Source organism: Phaethon lepturus, unplaced genomic scaffold (genome assembly GCF_000687285.1).
Source record: "Phaethon lepturus isolate BGI_N335 unplaced genomic scaffold, ASM68728v1 scaffold44509, whole genome shotgun sequence".
NCBI classification, from domain to species: Eukaryota; Metazoa; Chordata; class Aves; order Phaethontiformes; family Phaethontidae; genus Phaethon; species Phaethon lepturus.
In genome coordinates, this window is record NW_010563590.1 from 13,605 (window position 1) to 29,399 (window position 15,795).

General features: G+C 40.1%; 1 protein-coding gene across 1 annotated transcript in view; it reads left to right on the forward strand.

The window, feature by feature from the left end:
- The window catches only part of AZIN1 (antizyme inhibitor 1), a 21,439-nt gene extending 9,014 nt beyond the window's left edge, over window positions 1-12,425 (forward strand). The window contains exons 3-11 of the mRNA XM_010294601.1: window positions 979-1,152; window positions 1,440-1,612; window positions 5,186-5,320; window positions 7,098-7,179; window positions 8,292-8,366; window positions 9,455-9,620; window positions 10,188-10,306; window positions 10,476-10,690; window positions 11,755-12,425. Coding sequence (XP_010292903.1) covers window positions 979-1,152; window positions 1,440-1,612; window positions 5,186-5,320; window positions 7,098-7,179; window positions 8,292-8,366; window positions 9,455-9,620; window positions 10,188-10,306; window positions 10,476-10,690; window positions 11,755-11,866 — 1,251 coding nt within the window. The 3' untranslated portion in view covers window positions 11,867-12,425. The remainder of the gene's footprint in view (window positions 1-978; window positions 1,153-1,439; window positions 1,613-5,185; window positions 5,321-7,097; window positions 7,180-8,291; window positions 8,367-9,454; window positions 9,621-10,187; window positions 10,307-10,475; window positions 10,691-11,754) is intronic.
- The last annotated feature ends 3,370 nt before the right edge of the window (window positions 12,426-15,795 follow it).

Sequence of the window (15,795 nt, forward strand, 5' to 3'; positions counted from 1 at the left end):
GTATGCTTCCACCCGATGGAATTTCTATTTGTGTTTTTTAAACAGAAATAAAGACATTGTATACAATAAGCCACAACATAGTTTCATATCTGCAAAAGTCAAGTGCTAGAATTTAACATCTGATGTACAGTCTTAATTCAGATCGATTATATGTTTTCTGATGGTCTTCAATTGATAGACAGTAGGCCATTCATTTACAGGGATTTTACTGAGTGCACATTATAAACAAATACAGAATGATCTGTTTGGGTTTTAATCCACTACATCCACATCATGACTTGATATGGAGAAAGACTATGGTAACAGATGCACAAGGGGGACTGTTAACAGTTTCCAGAAAACTATCTGTGCATTTTCTTAAAGATTGTGTACTTAAGTGTGTTAAGGTTGCAGAGTCTAGTTCTTAAAATTCTATTTGAACTTTTTGCTTCACAAGATGTGGAGAACAGTCTCAAACTTGACTTCCTGAATTAAAATATTATCAAACAAACTTTCAGTAACATGAGCTATTAGCTAGATGTTAAAATAGTGATAGTGCATTAGATTTTATTCCTTGTATAACAAGCTATAGATTATGTTGAGACTGTGGAAGCTATCATCCCAGTGGATTTTCTTCCTTCCAAAAAGTTGCAGACTTCTGAAAATACAAAGATGGAAGAGATTTGTAACCTAATCTATTTTTTAGATAAAATCAGCATTTGGCATTTGAATAGTATCTTTTGTTCGGGAATCTCAGAATATTGTCTAAGTTGCAATCATAGTATCTATGAAGTGGTAGGTATTCCCTTTTATTTTTTTAAACTAGGTCAAATTGGTAGGTGAAAGTAAAAATGAGGATTGTTCAAGGTCTAACCTAAAAGTTAATAGCAAGATGAAAAGAAAATGTACCTAATTCTTTAAGACTGTTTCATGGGTTGCTTGTTTGGACAGAGAATCTGCAGTTTCAGACACTTTTATTTTCCTATTTCCTTTTTTTAGGCTGGAAAAAGAGCATTTTATGTTGGTGATCTTGGAAAGCTTGTAAAGAAGAACATACAATGGCAGAATGTGATGGCACCAATAAAACCATTTTATCCTGTAAGATGCAATTCTACTCCAGGTGTACTTGAAATTTTGGGAACCCTTGGTGTTGGATTTGCATGTTCCAGTAAAGTAAGTTTTTGTTTTCTGTGTATCTGTGTGCCTTATTTTCTTCTATCTGTCTGCTGTTTTAAAATCAGCTTTTTGGTATTAAGTGCCATGGTTAAAAAATAATGTAATTTAAATTGTGTCCTGTGTAACTGGCTATTGAAAATCTATACTTCTACCCTAGAAGCAGTGGATAGTTTTCTGTTTAGTGCATTTGACTATTTGGTACAGTACTAGAGCACATCTAATAAAAATTCAGTAAAGATAGTGCACTAAGCTCTGTCAAACTCTGGTATGCTCCTGTTTTTCAGTCTGAAATGGCATTGGTACAAGACCTGGGCATTTCTCCTGAAAACATTATATATACAAATCCTTGCAAGCAAGCTTCTCAGATAAAGTATGCAGCGAAAGCTGGGATAAACATCATGACTTGTGACAATGATATTGAGCTGAAGAAAATTGCACGTAACCATCCAAATGCTAAGTAAGTGTTAAAATTCTGGTTTTGCTTTTTATGTGGTGGAAACTTCAATTTTGCCTGTGTTCTGGGTTGTTTGAGTTGCAAGCAAGGTACATGGCTTCTTTAATACGACTCACTTGTATCTATTTTTCTCTTTTCTCTGTCTCTTTTGAAGGTAGCTTTTTTGCAACTTTTCCCCTACTGGGTCTCAGCTTCCTCAGCCCTTGTTTTGGGAGAAATCTTGCATTTTGATTTCATAGGGCAATCTTCATGTAAAGGTTTCAGTGATTAAACTTCAGAAGTCTGGCACTTCATCATCTGCAAGTATATCTTCCTCCTGCTCTGTTGTGGCTTCAGTGTTTTCTCTCAGGGTATTTTGTTTTGATATTAGTGGCTTTAGCTGAAGTCAGGACTGAGACTGTCAGCAAATGAGCATGTGCATTGGGTCCCATCTAAGGTTTGGGCATGCTCTGCAGGGCTGTTAAATATGCCTGCAGGTATTCCCCCACTGTTCAGAGTGAGAAATTTGACTCAAGTTCTGTTTTTAGTTACTTCAGTATTGACCCAGATGCCTTCTGTAGAGAATTGATCAAAGCTGATGTTCGCGTTGTTAAATACAATAATTTTATTGCTGCCAATATCTCGTGGTCTCTTTAGGACTGATAGGGGCTCACATTATGTCCCTTGCATATCAGTACTTGGGCTGTGGGCCACACCTTCAAGAAATTTGGAGTCAGAGCCTAAGTGAATGTTACAGTGCTTTCCAGTGATGAATGAGGTATAGCTTCCCACAAATGTCAGCAGAGTGCACTAAGAAACTGAGTTCCTGACATCCTTTACAAAGCCCTTTGTTCTTAAACAGTCCTTAGTGTCGTGTCTTCTCCCAAAACTGTGGCCATAGTTACAGAATTGGGAAGATTCTACCAAGTTCAGTGTCTGGAGACTCTACTCATCCCACCTGGTTATTCTTTTTCTTTTTTTAAACTACCTTGAGAGTTAATATTGTTGTTTCTAGTGATTACACTTCTTCATGGAAGCCTGTCAGTGCTTTGCATACTGAAGAGTACTTCCTGTGCAAAGAATGTTATGTATGATAAATAATTCTATGTAAAATGCTGGCCTTGTCATACTCCCTGCATTTGAAAGCCTTAGCAAAACTAAAGCTGTCTCTTATGTCATTAGCGTTTTACCAGTTATCACTGGTGTTTTTAGTGTTTTGTTAGCTTTTACACTTGGCTCTAATAGCCTCTTTTAGAAGATGTTGTCTATGGTAACATCCACAGCAAGAGAAGTTAGGATGCAGATTTTTCTTAAGTCAGAGAAATTGTGAAGCAGGGAGACAGAATGAAGGAGTTCCATGAGCTAGAGAAAAACAATATAAACTCTTCACTGCTTTTCAAGGATCCCATAGCCTAATACTTGAAACAGTTCCTGTTTACCAAGGACAAAAAATTCAATTTCTATGAAAGAACTGCAACTTATCTAAATTTTTCTAGAAACTTGATCTCCAGCTCTCCTACTAGGTAGAGATTTGTTTGCTTGTTTTATTAGAATTCTCTTATTCAGGTCATTAAAACTTTGATGCTGAAGTGACAACTATGAGTTTTCTTCTTTCTCTTCCTTGGTATAGTTTCAAAAAGTCAAAGCCTTTATATAGCCTTGCTCTTCCCATGTGTGGTTGTTACAGCTAGGTTGTCTTTTTGTAGATGAAGCTAATTATGCTTTGGCTGAGGAAATCCTGCTTAGAAAGCTGTAATTCTCCTTCTCATCTTCTGAAAACTCTGGTGACTTTCTGCACTAAACTCAGTAACGTGTGGGTCTCTTTAAATTGATGTTTCTGCCTTTGGAAGTCTTAGTAACTCAAATGAGTGCAATTGTTTGCAATTGTTTTTTTTTCTTTAGAAAGAGGAGAAATGTCAGAAAGGAATGCTTAGTCTTTCATGTCTTTATACCTTTGGATTTTTCCAGGCAAAGTGTAACTGCTAAGGTTGCTGGTGTCCTAAGAGCTCTAGTAGAAGCATGGTTGTTGAAAGTATCAATGCTTTCTTAAAAATAAACAAAATCCCCAAACACACAGATCCTCCTCTAGCTCTGCTCTAACTGGCTGAAACACAGGAAGAATTCTACTAGACTACTAAAAATCAGAATTACACTTTTTCAGTTGCTTGCACTAGAAAAAGATGTTGACTCACAAAGCTGCCATAACAATCACTAAAATTTAACACTGGAAGTCTTTAAGAAATTTTGTCCAAACTTAATGTGAGGTTCCAAGCCATAGTATTAAGGATGTAAAATTTTTTCATATTTTAGAGTTCAACTTTTGACAAGTTTTTGTTACGTCTAGCACTCTATCCAAATGCTTTACAAAATACTGTTTAACCAAAGATTTCTTGAACAGAATTGTCTGTGCTAGAGGAGAGGAAGGAAATGAGAGGCTAGTCACAGTTTTTTCAAGATGAAGTGGTATAAATTTAAAATCAACAGGGATTGCTGAGCAACCTGTGTGAGAACATGAGATTTTTTTTTGTTTTGCTCTTTACAAAATGTATTTTAAACACATGAGACATTTGGAAAGGGCTTTTGGAAGTCAAGGTAGCTGTTAGGCCAAAATGGATTTTGTAGCAGCTAGGCTAAGTTTGGCTTGTTGCATGTCTTCAAAAGAACTATTTCACTTTTGATGCAGAGCTGCTACCATTTGTTTATGCTCTCCATTGTGGTTAAATGTAATGTGCGCTGTGTAGTCTGTGTATGTCATGAAACTTCTGTTCTGTTTACCACATGGCTCATTAATTGATCTTGGTGGGGGGCGAGGAGTGACTTTCTCAGTGGACAGCAGCTTGAATTGGTGAGGTTTGGGGGGTATACCTCTAGATGTTTTGATGTGAACATGCCTTTGCCACTCAAGTGTTACTTTAATGTAGAAAACAGTTAACACTGGCACTGCAGTTTGCCAAACCTGTCCAGAATGAGGCTTTGACTGGAGGGAGGAAGCTGTCTCACTACATAATACTGTAAGAGATGGTACTTGATGCCTTCCTCCTCCACAAGTGCCCTGGAAGAAGGGGCAGGGAATGGACTGAGACACCCACCCCATCACCAGTCCATGTGTTCAACCAGGAGAGAGGTGGAGGGATGTGGCCAGGCTGTGCTTTTAGTGTGTCATCCTGATATTCTCCAGGTGCTGGGTTTAACCAAAGCTGATATGTGACTGACTGAAGGAGAATCTTCATGCTCTCCTCTTGGCTAGAAAGGAGGACAGAGATGGGAAAAGCATATTACAGTCTTAATGGTTTTATGGGGAAGTATACTTTATTAGAAGGTAACATTCTCTTTTATTACAGCACTGAACAGACTCTTGCTGCAGCAAAAGTTTTAGTTGCTGCATTTCGAAATCCCTTGTCCTTGTTGGCTCCATGTTTTAGCCCCTAATTGCTAGTTTTTTCTCTGTACAGGATTGTTCTTATTAGGTTCACTTGACTCATCCATCGATGGAGCTGGAGTAATGACAACATAATGAACACACTTCTGACAGTCTTCAGGCTTCACATGTGCTGATGATGTAAACCAACTGCCCAAATCATCTTCCCCTTCTCTTAGGCTCTTACTGCACATTGCCACAGAAGACATTACTGCTGATGAGGAGATGAATATGAAGTTTGGCACCACCCTGAAGAACTGTAGGCACCTCATGGAATGTGCTAAGGAGTTGGGAGTCCAAATAGTTGGTGTCAAGTGAGTGGCTTTATTGTTCTCTGCTGGCTGAGCAGATGTTTGTATGATGTACTTGATGTAGGATAAAAAAAGATCATCCCCCTGCACTATTTTATAGGGTTTCTTTAAAAAAAAAAGGCACAAATGCAAACAACTTTTTAGATGAGTTTTTGCTTGCAAGCAAAGCACTAATATACAAGCAAAAACTAGTGCGAAACAAAGTAACTATTACAGACATCAAAGCAATTTGAAATAGAGTATCAGAAATCCTGCTGTCAGCATAAAAGCAAAGTTTAGAACCCGCTCCTGTTTCCTAGCTGTACTCTTGAACTTCTGTGGTAACTCGATTTCTATTCTTCCAGCAATAAACAGCGTAACAGATAAGTGCTAGTATAGCATGAAATAGCTTGGGCAGACTTTGAACAAGATGAACATGGGGTTGGATTTTCTGAGTTAAGTCCTCTGTCACTCTTTGATTGTACCAAGACAAAATACTCAGATAATTTTTTTGACTCACAGATGGCAGGAATGAATCCTAGTGTTCTGAGAGCTTCCAAATGATCTGGGGTATTTTAATTTGAAGTTTGACAAAGATTTTACTATGTGGAAGAAAAAATGTATGCACAAGTCTTTGTTCTGTCTGCCTTCAGCTACTAATGTATCACATGCTCATGAATGTTTTAAGATGGAAACCAAACAAGTAAAAGGGTGGGTCATCAAGACAGTAAAGTATGTAAAATGGAAGCCAGATTTTGAGGATTTAAACCACAATTGTTTTGATGTAAATCTGTTTGATGTTAAATTAAAGCATAAATGTACTGTAATCATTACAAATGACAAATGTGTTTAAAAATTAGATGATACTACTGAGAAAATGTACCTTTTATATAATGTCTAAAGTAACTGTAACAAAAAAAATCACATGGCTTTTTGTGTTTATTAAAAAAATCCCCAGTGCTTTCAAGCAAGTAAGTTTAAAATGTGACCTTTGCCTCAAAGTGGCATTCCTTAAAGGACTAGACTTGGAGTAGAGAGTGTTGTGGCTCAGATGGGTGTGTGTATGGTATGTCCAGAGCCAGCAGACCATACTAGTCTTTAGGAAACCCATGGGCATGTTGACACTTGTTTTAGCACCTCAGTTATTAGCAGTATTATGGCAGTACTTAAACCTTTTGGACAGGGAACCAGGGCAGGTTCAGGAGCTTGTGGGAGGCATCAGTACTTCTCTGCTTCCAATGTCCTGCCCACCGGCCTGTTTGGCCTTGCTGTGAAACTAGGACCTGGCCTGGTGTTGAAGAAGCTTCAGAACAGGGTGGCAGTGGGACACACCTCCTTACCCTCTCAAATGCTGGAGAGAGTAGATAGTGCACAGTACAGCCCTAGCTTTGAGAAGAAAACTGGATGGGCCAGGAGAGAGGGTGTACAGGCAAGGCAATACAAAGTAGGGTAAGAGAGGGGAGACTGTATACAAGGCACTGTGTTGGCATTGGCACCCACTGAAGAACAAATTTTAACTACTTTGATGGTGAGGGCTGAAAGGTTTGGCAAATCTGTTGTTATTTCTTGGATGAGAATATTGTTGGATATAGAATATCTTGCCATTCTTAGCATTAAGAGCAAGATCCAATGGAATAAAAGTAATCATCTGAGCTTGTTCTTTGCAGTTACTGTATTATCATGCAAGATTGTCTTGAGCCACTTGGAAACAAATTGCTTCCATTGCTGTTTTAGATGGTGAAACAACTTACACTGAACCATGCAGCTTTCAGACTATTAACTGTGTTTTTATTTCTTTCAGATTTCATGTTTCAGGCTCTTGCAAGGAACTGCAAACATACATTCATGCCATATCTGATGCTCGGTGTGTGTTTGACATGGCTGTAAGTAGATATATGCATGTGTATGTGCAACTGCTGCAGTAGAGGATCCATTCTATTCTATCATAATCATACTAACAAGCCAACTACAGTATTTCCAAAACGTATCAGTGTGGGGAAACTGAACTTTTAATAAGGGAGTAACCACTCCATTGTGAGATGTGGTGGAGGTAAAACAAACTTTATAATCCTAGTTGTGGACAAAGATTAATGAATACTGTCCCACTGACAGGCAGTAGCTATTTTCAAATAAAAATTAGTTTCCCACTTTTGGTAAACGCTTTTTGAAATTCAGATCTCAGTCCTGCAAATACACAGTTGACATTTCTAAGTTATGTTAAAATATTAAGCATTTGTATGCTGGCATTTATGGTGATATAACCGCTACTTCGGTGCATGTGACCTGATATTAATAACTAAGCCTCATAAGAAATAAGTGTCATGTTGCGGGGGGGGGGGGGGAATATCCAAATTTGGATGAAGAGGAATGGATTTGTTGGAGGCTTCAGACGACTTTTGTGAGTCTTACATGCTCTGTGTGTCTTTCTCTTATTCCAAAATTAAAAAATCCCATCTCTGAACATCTGTCTTCCTGTAAATGAGAAGCTCAAACTACATAGAGAAGACTGCAAGTCTCTTTGCTCTTATACTGCAGTTAGTGCATTAGCTGTGACTGGTAACACATGGAGAGCAACAGAGCTGAAGTTCTCACTGATCTTTGTGCAAATTCATTGTAGCAGTCTTGTCACATATGCACTATCCAAAAGACTTGAATTACACATATTTGTAAATTCCTAAAACTTTCTTTTGTCAGAATGCGCCACCCTGCTCAGCAAACACTGTCTGAATATAACAAATGCCACAAGATGGGAGTTAACGTTGGCTGTGGGACTTCTACTTGAGAAATGTGTAACCAGCCTCTATTGATGTCCCAATCCTATTATGGCTAGGTTTAATGGAGCTGTACTAACTTCTATGATGCTGTTACTCTGTTATTAGACATACTCTGCTAAATATGCTAAAAGTATAAGTACATAGAAAACAACCACAGCAAGGAGCAACATAAAATATTTTTACAGCTGTTTTTGTACTTATGTTCTGCCTGTGCATTTTAGGAAGAATTTGGCTTTAAAATGAACATGTTGGATATCGGTGGAGGCTTCACAGGTTCAGAACTTCAGCTGGAAGAGGTATGCAGTGTATTGGAAGTTGAAACTCTAATTTTGATTTAGGATACTGAAGTGTTTAACCTTCAAACTGCAACTAACCTTGATAGCTGAAACCTGTTCTAAATTCCATGTTAGACTAATTTATAAGATCAAATAATTGGGTTTATATTCTTTATTGTGGATAGTGTAATCGGTCCTTGGAGGTGATCATTATTTCTTTTTAAGCCTGTTCATATTGGGTAAATGCTGATTTAAGCATGTCACAGATTAAATTACTATCCTAAGCCACTTTAACAGTAGTAACTCAGTTCTTCTGGCAGTTGACTACTGTTGTCCAGCTGGTTACTCTATTGCATGGTTTGGGTCAGGATTGCTCAGCATGCTTTGGATCATAAACCATATTGCTACTGTGTGAAAGTATCTGGTACTTAAGAACTGAAGACTAAAGGTCTTGCTTTTATCTTTGCTTTGGCTAGCCTTTGATTTGGCCTGAATGGGATTTCTGCTATGCAGTGGCACATAAAACAGCATAACCTGTTTACACTGTTACGTAGTCTTAAAGACAAACTCCTTGCATGTAGGACAGCAAAAGTGATTCAGTGAAAAGTTACTAACAGCAATCAGGGCTTTTCTTTCTTCGTTCTAACTGCTCAGTTACTTGTTCAAATTACTTGTTAATCTTGAAACCTCTGGCTTAAGATTTGAGCATCAGTATTAAATAATTCTGTTTCTGATACAACAATATTGAGAACTGATCACAAGAAGGCCCTTGTTCTTCTGGATTCATATGTAATTTTAGGTTATCTGTTGCGCTGGACAAACTTTGAAATTACTTGTGCAGTCTTGAGTGTACCACAATTTGAACTCTGGTTGGGAGGAGGGACTGTGTAGTACTTGGGCTCATGGAACTCAGTCTTCAGTGTTCAGCAGAATGACCTATTTTCTTAAACATTTCTGTAAATTTTGGACCTCTGGTAACACTTCTCGGAGAATCGAGGAACAGAGTAAGCTTTTGGTGTGCTCACTAGAACTGTTGCTGACTGAAAGTGTGTGTATGTGCTATATACATAAGCTGAGTTTGACTGGTCTTACCCCTGACAATTTCCTAGGTTAATCATGTCATCAGGCCATTGCTGGATGTCTACTTTCCTAAGGAATCTGGTGTTAATGTGATTGCAGAGCCTGGGTGTTACTATGTTTCATCTGCATTTACACTAGCAGTTAACATCATTGCAAAGAAGGCTGTTGCGTATGATAAACTTCTTCCTTCTGGAGGTAAGGCTGGTATTTATCTTTTATGCGTTAGGAATCGGTACCAATAACTGCCCACTCTTGGTCAGAATGGACTAGTGTGTTTCAGCCTATTTAATACATTCCCTGATGCCTGCATTGTAATCTGCCTTTTGGGTTCTGCCCATACGTTATCTGTGTATCTCACTTTTGTTGTTACATTTATGTGGCACTTCTTGTTTCCTTACTATAATTAACACTATTTAGTGTTACCTATACTGGGTGCTTTACAGAAGGTGTATTAGAAGGTTATGTGTTAGAAGAACGTAGAAGAACATACCATAGAGCAAGCTGCTTTTCTGCTAAAGTAGAAATTGGATTTATGTTATTAATAGTGATTACTACTGAAAGTATTAATTTATTAAGCCTCACATTAATGTTACAACTGATTTTAAAATCTGATCTCATGCGGATTACTCTGCTCATAAGTCTCCCATTCCAGTATATAAGGAACCACCTTGTCAACTGCTTTCTCCTGACTTGAATTAGATTGCAAAAGGGCTACTTGTGACAAAAAATGGCATGCAAGATAACTTCTTTTTTTACTTCCAGTGGAGCAAACCAGGAATGATGATGAACCAGTATTTACATATTACGTAAATGATGGTGTTTATGGTTCTTTTGCAAGTAAATTGTCTGAGAAACTGAGTACTATCCCAGAGGTTCACAAGGTGAGTCCTTTTTGTATTCTTCAGAGATAGACCATATATTTTTTACTTTTTCTATACATTAAACACTTTATATAAGAACATATTATTTATGAAATTATCCTTATGTATACTTGAAAACTTTCTTATTCAATAAACTGAAGCCTGAATTACCTGGATCATTTCCTTTTAGAAATACAAGGAAGATGAGCCTCTGTTTGCGAGCAGCCTTTGGGGTCCATCCTGTGATGAGCTTGATCAAATTGTGGAAAACTGTCTTCTTCCTGAGCTGAGTGTTGGAGATTGGCTGATCTTTGATAATATGGGTTCTGGTACCTTAGGTGAACAGTCTACCTTTAACGACTATCAGAGGCCACTGATTTACTACATGATGTCTTTCAGTGACTGGTAAGAAAATTCTCTTCATAGTGGCAAGATTGCTTTCACATCCTTCAAGAGTGTACACTTACCGCCAAGTATAAATTACATTTGATGTCAAATATAGGAAGATGCAACTGAGGGCAAGAGTGTACCTTTTCAGGTTGTGGGTTTGAGTTTCTGGTGTTTTTTTAATATTCTGACTTTGCTAAGACTAAACTGGGAGCTGTGGTAAAATGCCTACTTGGCTTTAAGGTTGACAAGGAAAGCAAAATACCTAATGTTGACTCCAAGTTTAGTGGTAGTTGTAAAGCCTTCTGCTGCTTGACATCAACCTTCGAGCTTTCCCAACACTAGTCCAGAGAAGGGCAACGAAGCTGGTGAGGGGTCTGGAGCACAAGTCTTATGAGGAGCGGCTGAGGGAACTGGGGTTGCTCAGTCTGGAGAAGAGGAGGCTGAGAGGAGACCGTATTGCTCTCTACAACTACCTGAAAAGGGGGTTGTGACGATGAGGGTGTTGGTCTCTTCTCCCAAGTAACTAGTGATAGGACAAGAGGAAATGGCCTCAAGTTGCGCCGGGGAGGTTTAGATTGGATATTAGGAAAAATTTCTTCACTGAGAGGGTGGTCAGGCATTGGAACAGGCTGCCCAGGGAGATGGTGGAGTCGCCATCTCTGGAAGTGTTCAAGAAACATGTGGATGTGGCGCTTCAGGACATGGTTTAGGGGACATGGTGGCGCTGGATTAATGGTTGGACTTGATGATCTTGAAGGTCCTTTCCAACCTAGTGATTCTGTAGTTACTGCAGCTTGCACACAAGGTTAGCACCATCGTCGCAGGCAGGAAGGGCAGTAACGCTGTTGTGATGGTGAGAGCAATGCTGAGGCAGCCAGGGCACTGCGCTTCTGCCAGTGGAGAGTCACAGCCTTTCTGTGTGTGCCAAGCACCTGCGTAGCTGGTTCTTCCGTCTGCTGAGACTGGGGCCAACCTCTCCAGGGGCAGTTAGATGTCAAGAGCTATATTCAGGGCTGGTCTCTGATGTGAAATTGTATATGAAAACACCCTATTACAACTCTCATCCTTTTCTGCTGCAGGGATGAGATGCAAGATGCTGGAATTGCTTCAGACACATTGATGAAGAACTTCTTCTTTGTGCCTTCTTGCATTCAGCTGAGCCCAGAAGACCGCTTTTCCACTGCAGCTTAAACAGGCATTAACGCTTCATTTAGACCTGCAGTTGCAAGTCTGTAGTTTGTCTGGTCAACATTCCAGTGTGGAAGAAACGGAACAATCTTGAATTCAATTCATTCTCTTCAAAACTTGAAAAAATAGTAATAGTTAATGGGGACCAGGCAAAACAAGCTACAGCTACAATTCACTGGGGCGTGGGAGGGTTAGATAATGGCATCCAAATTTAAAATCAAGTTCATTCAACCCCTGAGCGTTTAAATATGCAACAAAATGGATGACTTAGTGGAGATGGAAACCCATCACTTGGGTTCTTCAACAGTTTACATACAAGTACACAGTTTTTATACTAAGGATTCCTGTTAGAAAAGTCTTGTAAAGTTACTGTCTTTCGCCCAGATATATCAAATGTCAGTGGGAGACCAGTGTGACTTCATTAGATGTTTAGTGTATCTAGAATGTGTAAATTTGTGCTTTGAACTGTAGTTTAATAAATGTAAAATTGCATCATAGTATTTGTTGTATTTGACCCTTGTTGTATCCCTTGTATGATTGCAATAAAACTTTGTGTAGATTTTAATGTTTTTCAGGCTAACTTTGGGAGGGGCTAGGCAGAAGAGGTAGCTATAAAATAGATGCACACATGATTGTTTTCAGAAGCTGCCTTTTCTCTAGCCTGTTACTTCAGCTTTGTATTAAACCCTAAAAAAAATTTCAGATTGATAAATCTGTATGATGTGAAAGTCATGTAAGTTCCTGGAAGGCTAAAGGGCAATTTGTGGTGTGTTTTTTAGAGTATGACCTTAGATTCAGTTCTTAACAGCAAACCTGCAGTAGATATGGATGCGCACAGAAGAGGTAGTCTTTTAGCTAGCATGCATGTAGTGCCCCTGAGGTACCATGGGCGAGTCCAGCTCTGCAAGTTGTCACAGAACCTTTTTAGCTCTTTTTTTTTCTAATGGCATTTATTGAAGAGTCTAACTTCTGACTTCGGTTAGTTCTGTGTAGTGCTGACTCCTAAGAGAAGGGCTACATGAGTCTTCAGAAACCTCAATGCTCTCTTGTGCCTGACTTTACTTAAATATATATCCATAAAGTAAAGGTAAAGCACACTACTGGAAGTGCTACTGGAACTGCCCAAACTGTTCAGAGGATTTCCTTATTAGGCTACTGGAGCCTCTGGATTTCTTTAAGATCTTTTTCTCACTTTCTCATTTTAACTTCCCCTACTTGGAAGCTGGGGGAAGGAGGAGAAGGGGCATCAGGGCTTTGAAATAGTGCATCAAGTTCTGGATTCTGTAGTCAAAGGGGACTTTTAACCTCCAACTAAAGGGTTAAAACTTTTTCTACCTTTTGGTTGTGTGTGTATTTTCACAAAACTTGATGAACTTTACTTGAAAGTAAAATTCTCAATTTGGACTCAGCTGGCCTGTAAAACTATTCTGACAGAAGAGGTACAAAATGGCTCATGTTTTGAAGAAACAGTCCAGGAAATATTTATTACAAAACTTAAATGTGGAAGTAGAAAAGGGAGTAAATGATAATGGGAAAGCTGGCTTTGTTTTTGTTTTTTTAACCTATAGTTGTTTCAAGAAGTGATATGGACTCTAGACAAAACAGACTGCTGCATGGTTTTTGACTAAATACGAATTACAGTTGCTGAAGATAACAAGATTCTGTTATGCAGTCTTAAGGAGAGTTGTTTTAATGTTAACTTATAAATTCCTCCATAAACAATACAGTGGTCAGCAGAAATACTCCTTGTACTTCAAGACAGTTTGCCATTAAAAACAACCTGGAGTTTGAACACAGTATGTATTCAGTTTGATTTGCCAAGTGTTACTATTTATATTGTGATTGCTATTCAGTTTTACATGAAATATAAAAGCTGCATGTTTTCTATATAGTACTTTGAACTAACGTAGCTCTGTTGTGCTTGATAGGCACCAGCAACTCCTCTTGCTGACCGAGGCTGCTGCTCTTGTAGCCCTGACAGTGTGCTGCAGTGGCTGGAATTTCTTTGCATCTGTTGCTATCAAACAGTGTTTCAGTGCATCACAGAATGGCTCATTCCACCTGCTCTGGCCTGCAGTGCTTCCCTGGTATGGCCCTCCTGTCTGCATACCGCTTCCCAAGGCAGATCTGGGGCCACAGCCTGAGGCAGCGTGGGTGTCGCTGGTGGTGCCAGTTATTCCTCAGGAACGGGAGAAAATGATCCTGCCTTCTCCTCGTCCATCTGAGCAGCTGCATGACTGGCTTACGTTGGCTTGAAATAAAAGTGGGTGCCCTGGATCCACCACTGGATGTGTTGCCACTTCATAAACACTCTGCTGCTTTTTTAGGGACAGGAGTGGAGTAGACTTTAATGTGTTTCATAGTAAGCTTATACAGGTTTGAACCCTGCTTTAAAAAAAAAATCCCAAACCGAACAGAACCAGATGCTTTAAAGGTGAAAAATCAGATTACGTCTGTGTGGGGGGAAAAAAAACCCTTGCTGTTAGCCCCCGGTAGCTGGGTGGGTGCCACGTTCCCCTCTAGGGCTTGATCTTGCTCATCAGCTTTGCTCTCTAACTCCTGCAAAGACGATGGGGGACACGTACCCTTGGTCTCCTCTTGCCTGAGGGTAGCGTGGCGGCACTGGGGGCTTTGCCAAGGCCTTGCCGAGAAGCTGCCCGTAACTGCTGCTCACAGGGGCTGGGTGCTGGTCTGCACCCCGGGGCGCCTGCGGAGCGCTGCAAGGAGCTTGAGGAAGATGTGCATACCAAAGATGGTGTGTCCTAACTGGTCTGCGCGTAACCGAGGGGCAGTGGGTTGGTTTGCAGTGCAGGTCACGAGAGCACCGTGGGACGGTAGAGCTGCGCTGTGTCAGTGCGCTCGTTGATCCAGGGCTGTGGGGCTGCTCCCCGGGAGCCTGAGAAACGCAGGAGCCTGTTCTGCTCTGCAGGGCGGGAGTGGTGAAGCCCCACCTGGTTCAAGTCCCTATCCTTGGAATAACAAGCTTTCCTTCACTTTATATTTTAATCTCTTTGCAAACATGTTGTCTTTAATCTGAATTAGGGGTGTTAATACCATTTACCCCATCTGCTACATAGGACAAAGCTAATTGCACTTGTTGGCTTGAGTCAGAAACGAGATGCTTTCGAGGAGATGGCAGCAGGAACTGGTCCCCAGCTGCTGCTTGTCATCTCTTCCGCTTACAGGTAGGTCTTTCTCCAAAGACTGTATGTAGCCCTTGCCACAAGTTCTCTTGAACATAACACTCTATTTTAATGTTCTCTGACTGAAATGCTGCAGTAGTGCGGACCACAGCCTCTGTCAAATGTGCATCATGTAATGACATGTGTCCTACTATACTGTGTCAATATAGGGCAGATACTTGCTATCAGTCAAAAATGGGAGGGAAACTATTTCAGGCCCAACAGCATGATTTAGCAAGTTCCTGCGTGATTTTAGATCCTGGTTGTGTATTTTCTTCAACTACACAGTCTCCGAACATGACCCTTCTTCATACCATTAAGAAAATCACTCAGGTATTTGTGTCACAAGTTTGCAACACTTCTGACATGGAAATGCCTGCTGTTAAGGTGGTGACAGCAGAGGGAAGCCGATGTTTCACGTCTTGGCAGCAGCAATACAGCCTGAGGTCACTCGTGCATCCATTGCTGCAGCCAGTTAGGTGAATGCAGAGATGGCAAAGGGATGCGCTTGGCAGCAGCAGTTTCCATTGAGCAGAAGCGATGGATTCCAGCACTGTGCTCTGACATGCTCCTCCTGGTAAATCCTCTTTAAAATAAAGATACCTAGTAAGACCTACTGCCGGTATTGCTCTGCTGGGAAGCAGCATCTGAAAGAGCGGCACTGGGCTGTCAGGGCCAAGCTGCCTCAGCCTGTACCTGGTTTTTCAGCCGGATGATGGAGTTGTGGCAGCTGCTTGCTGGTTCCCAGGG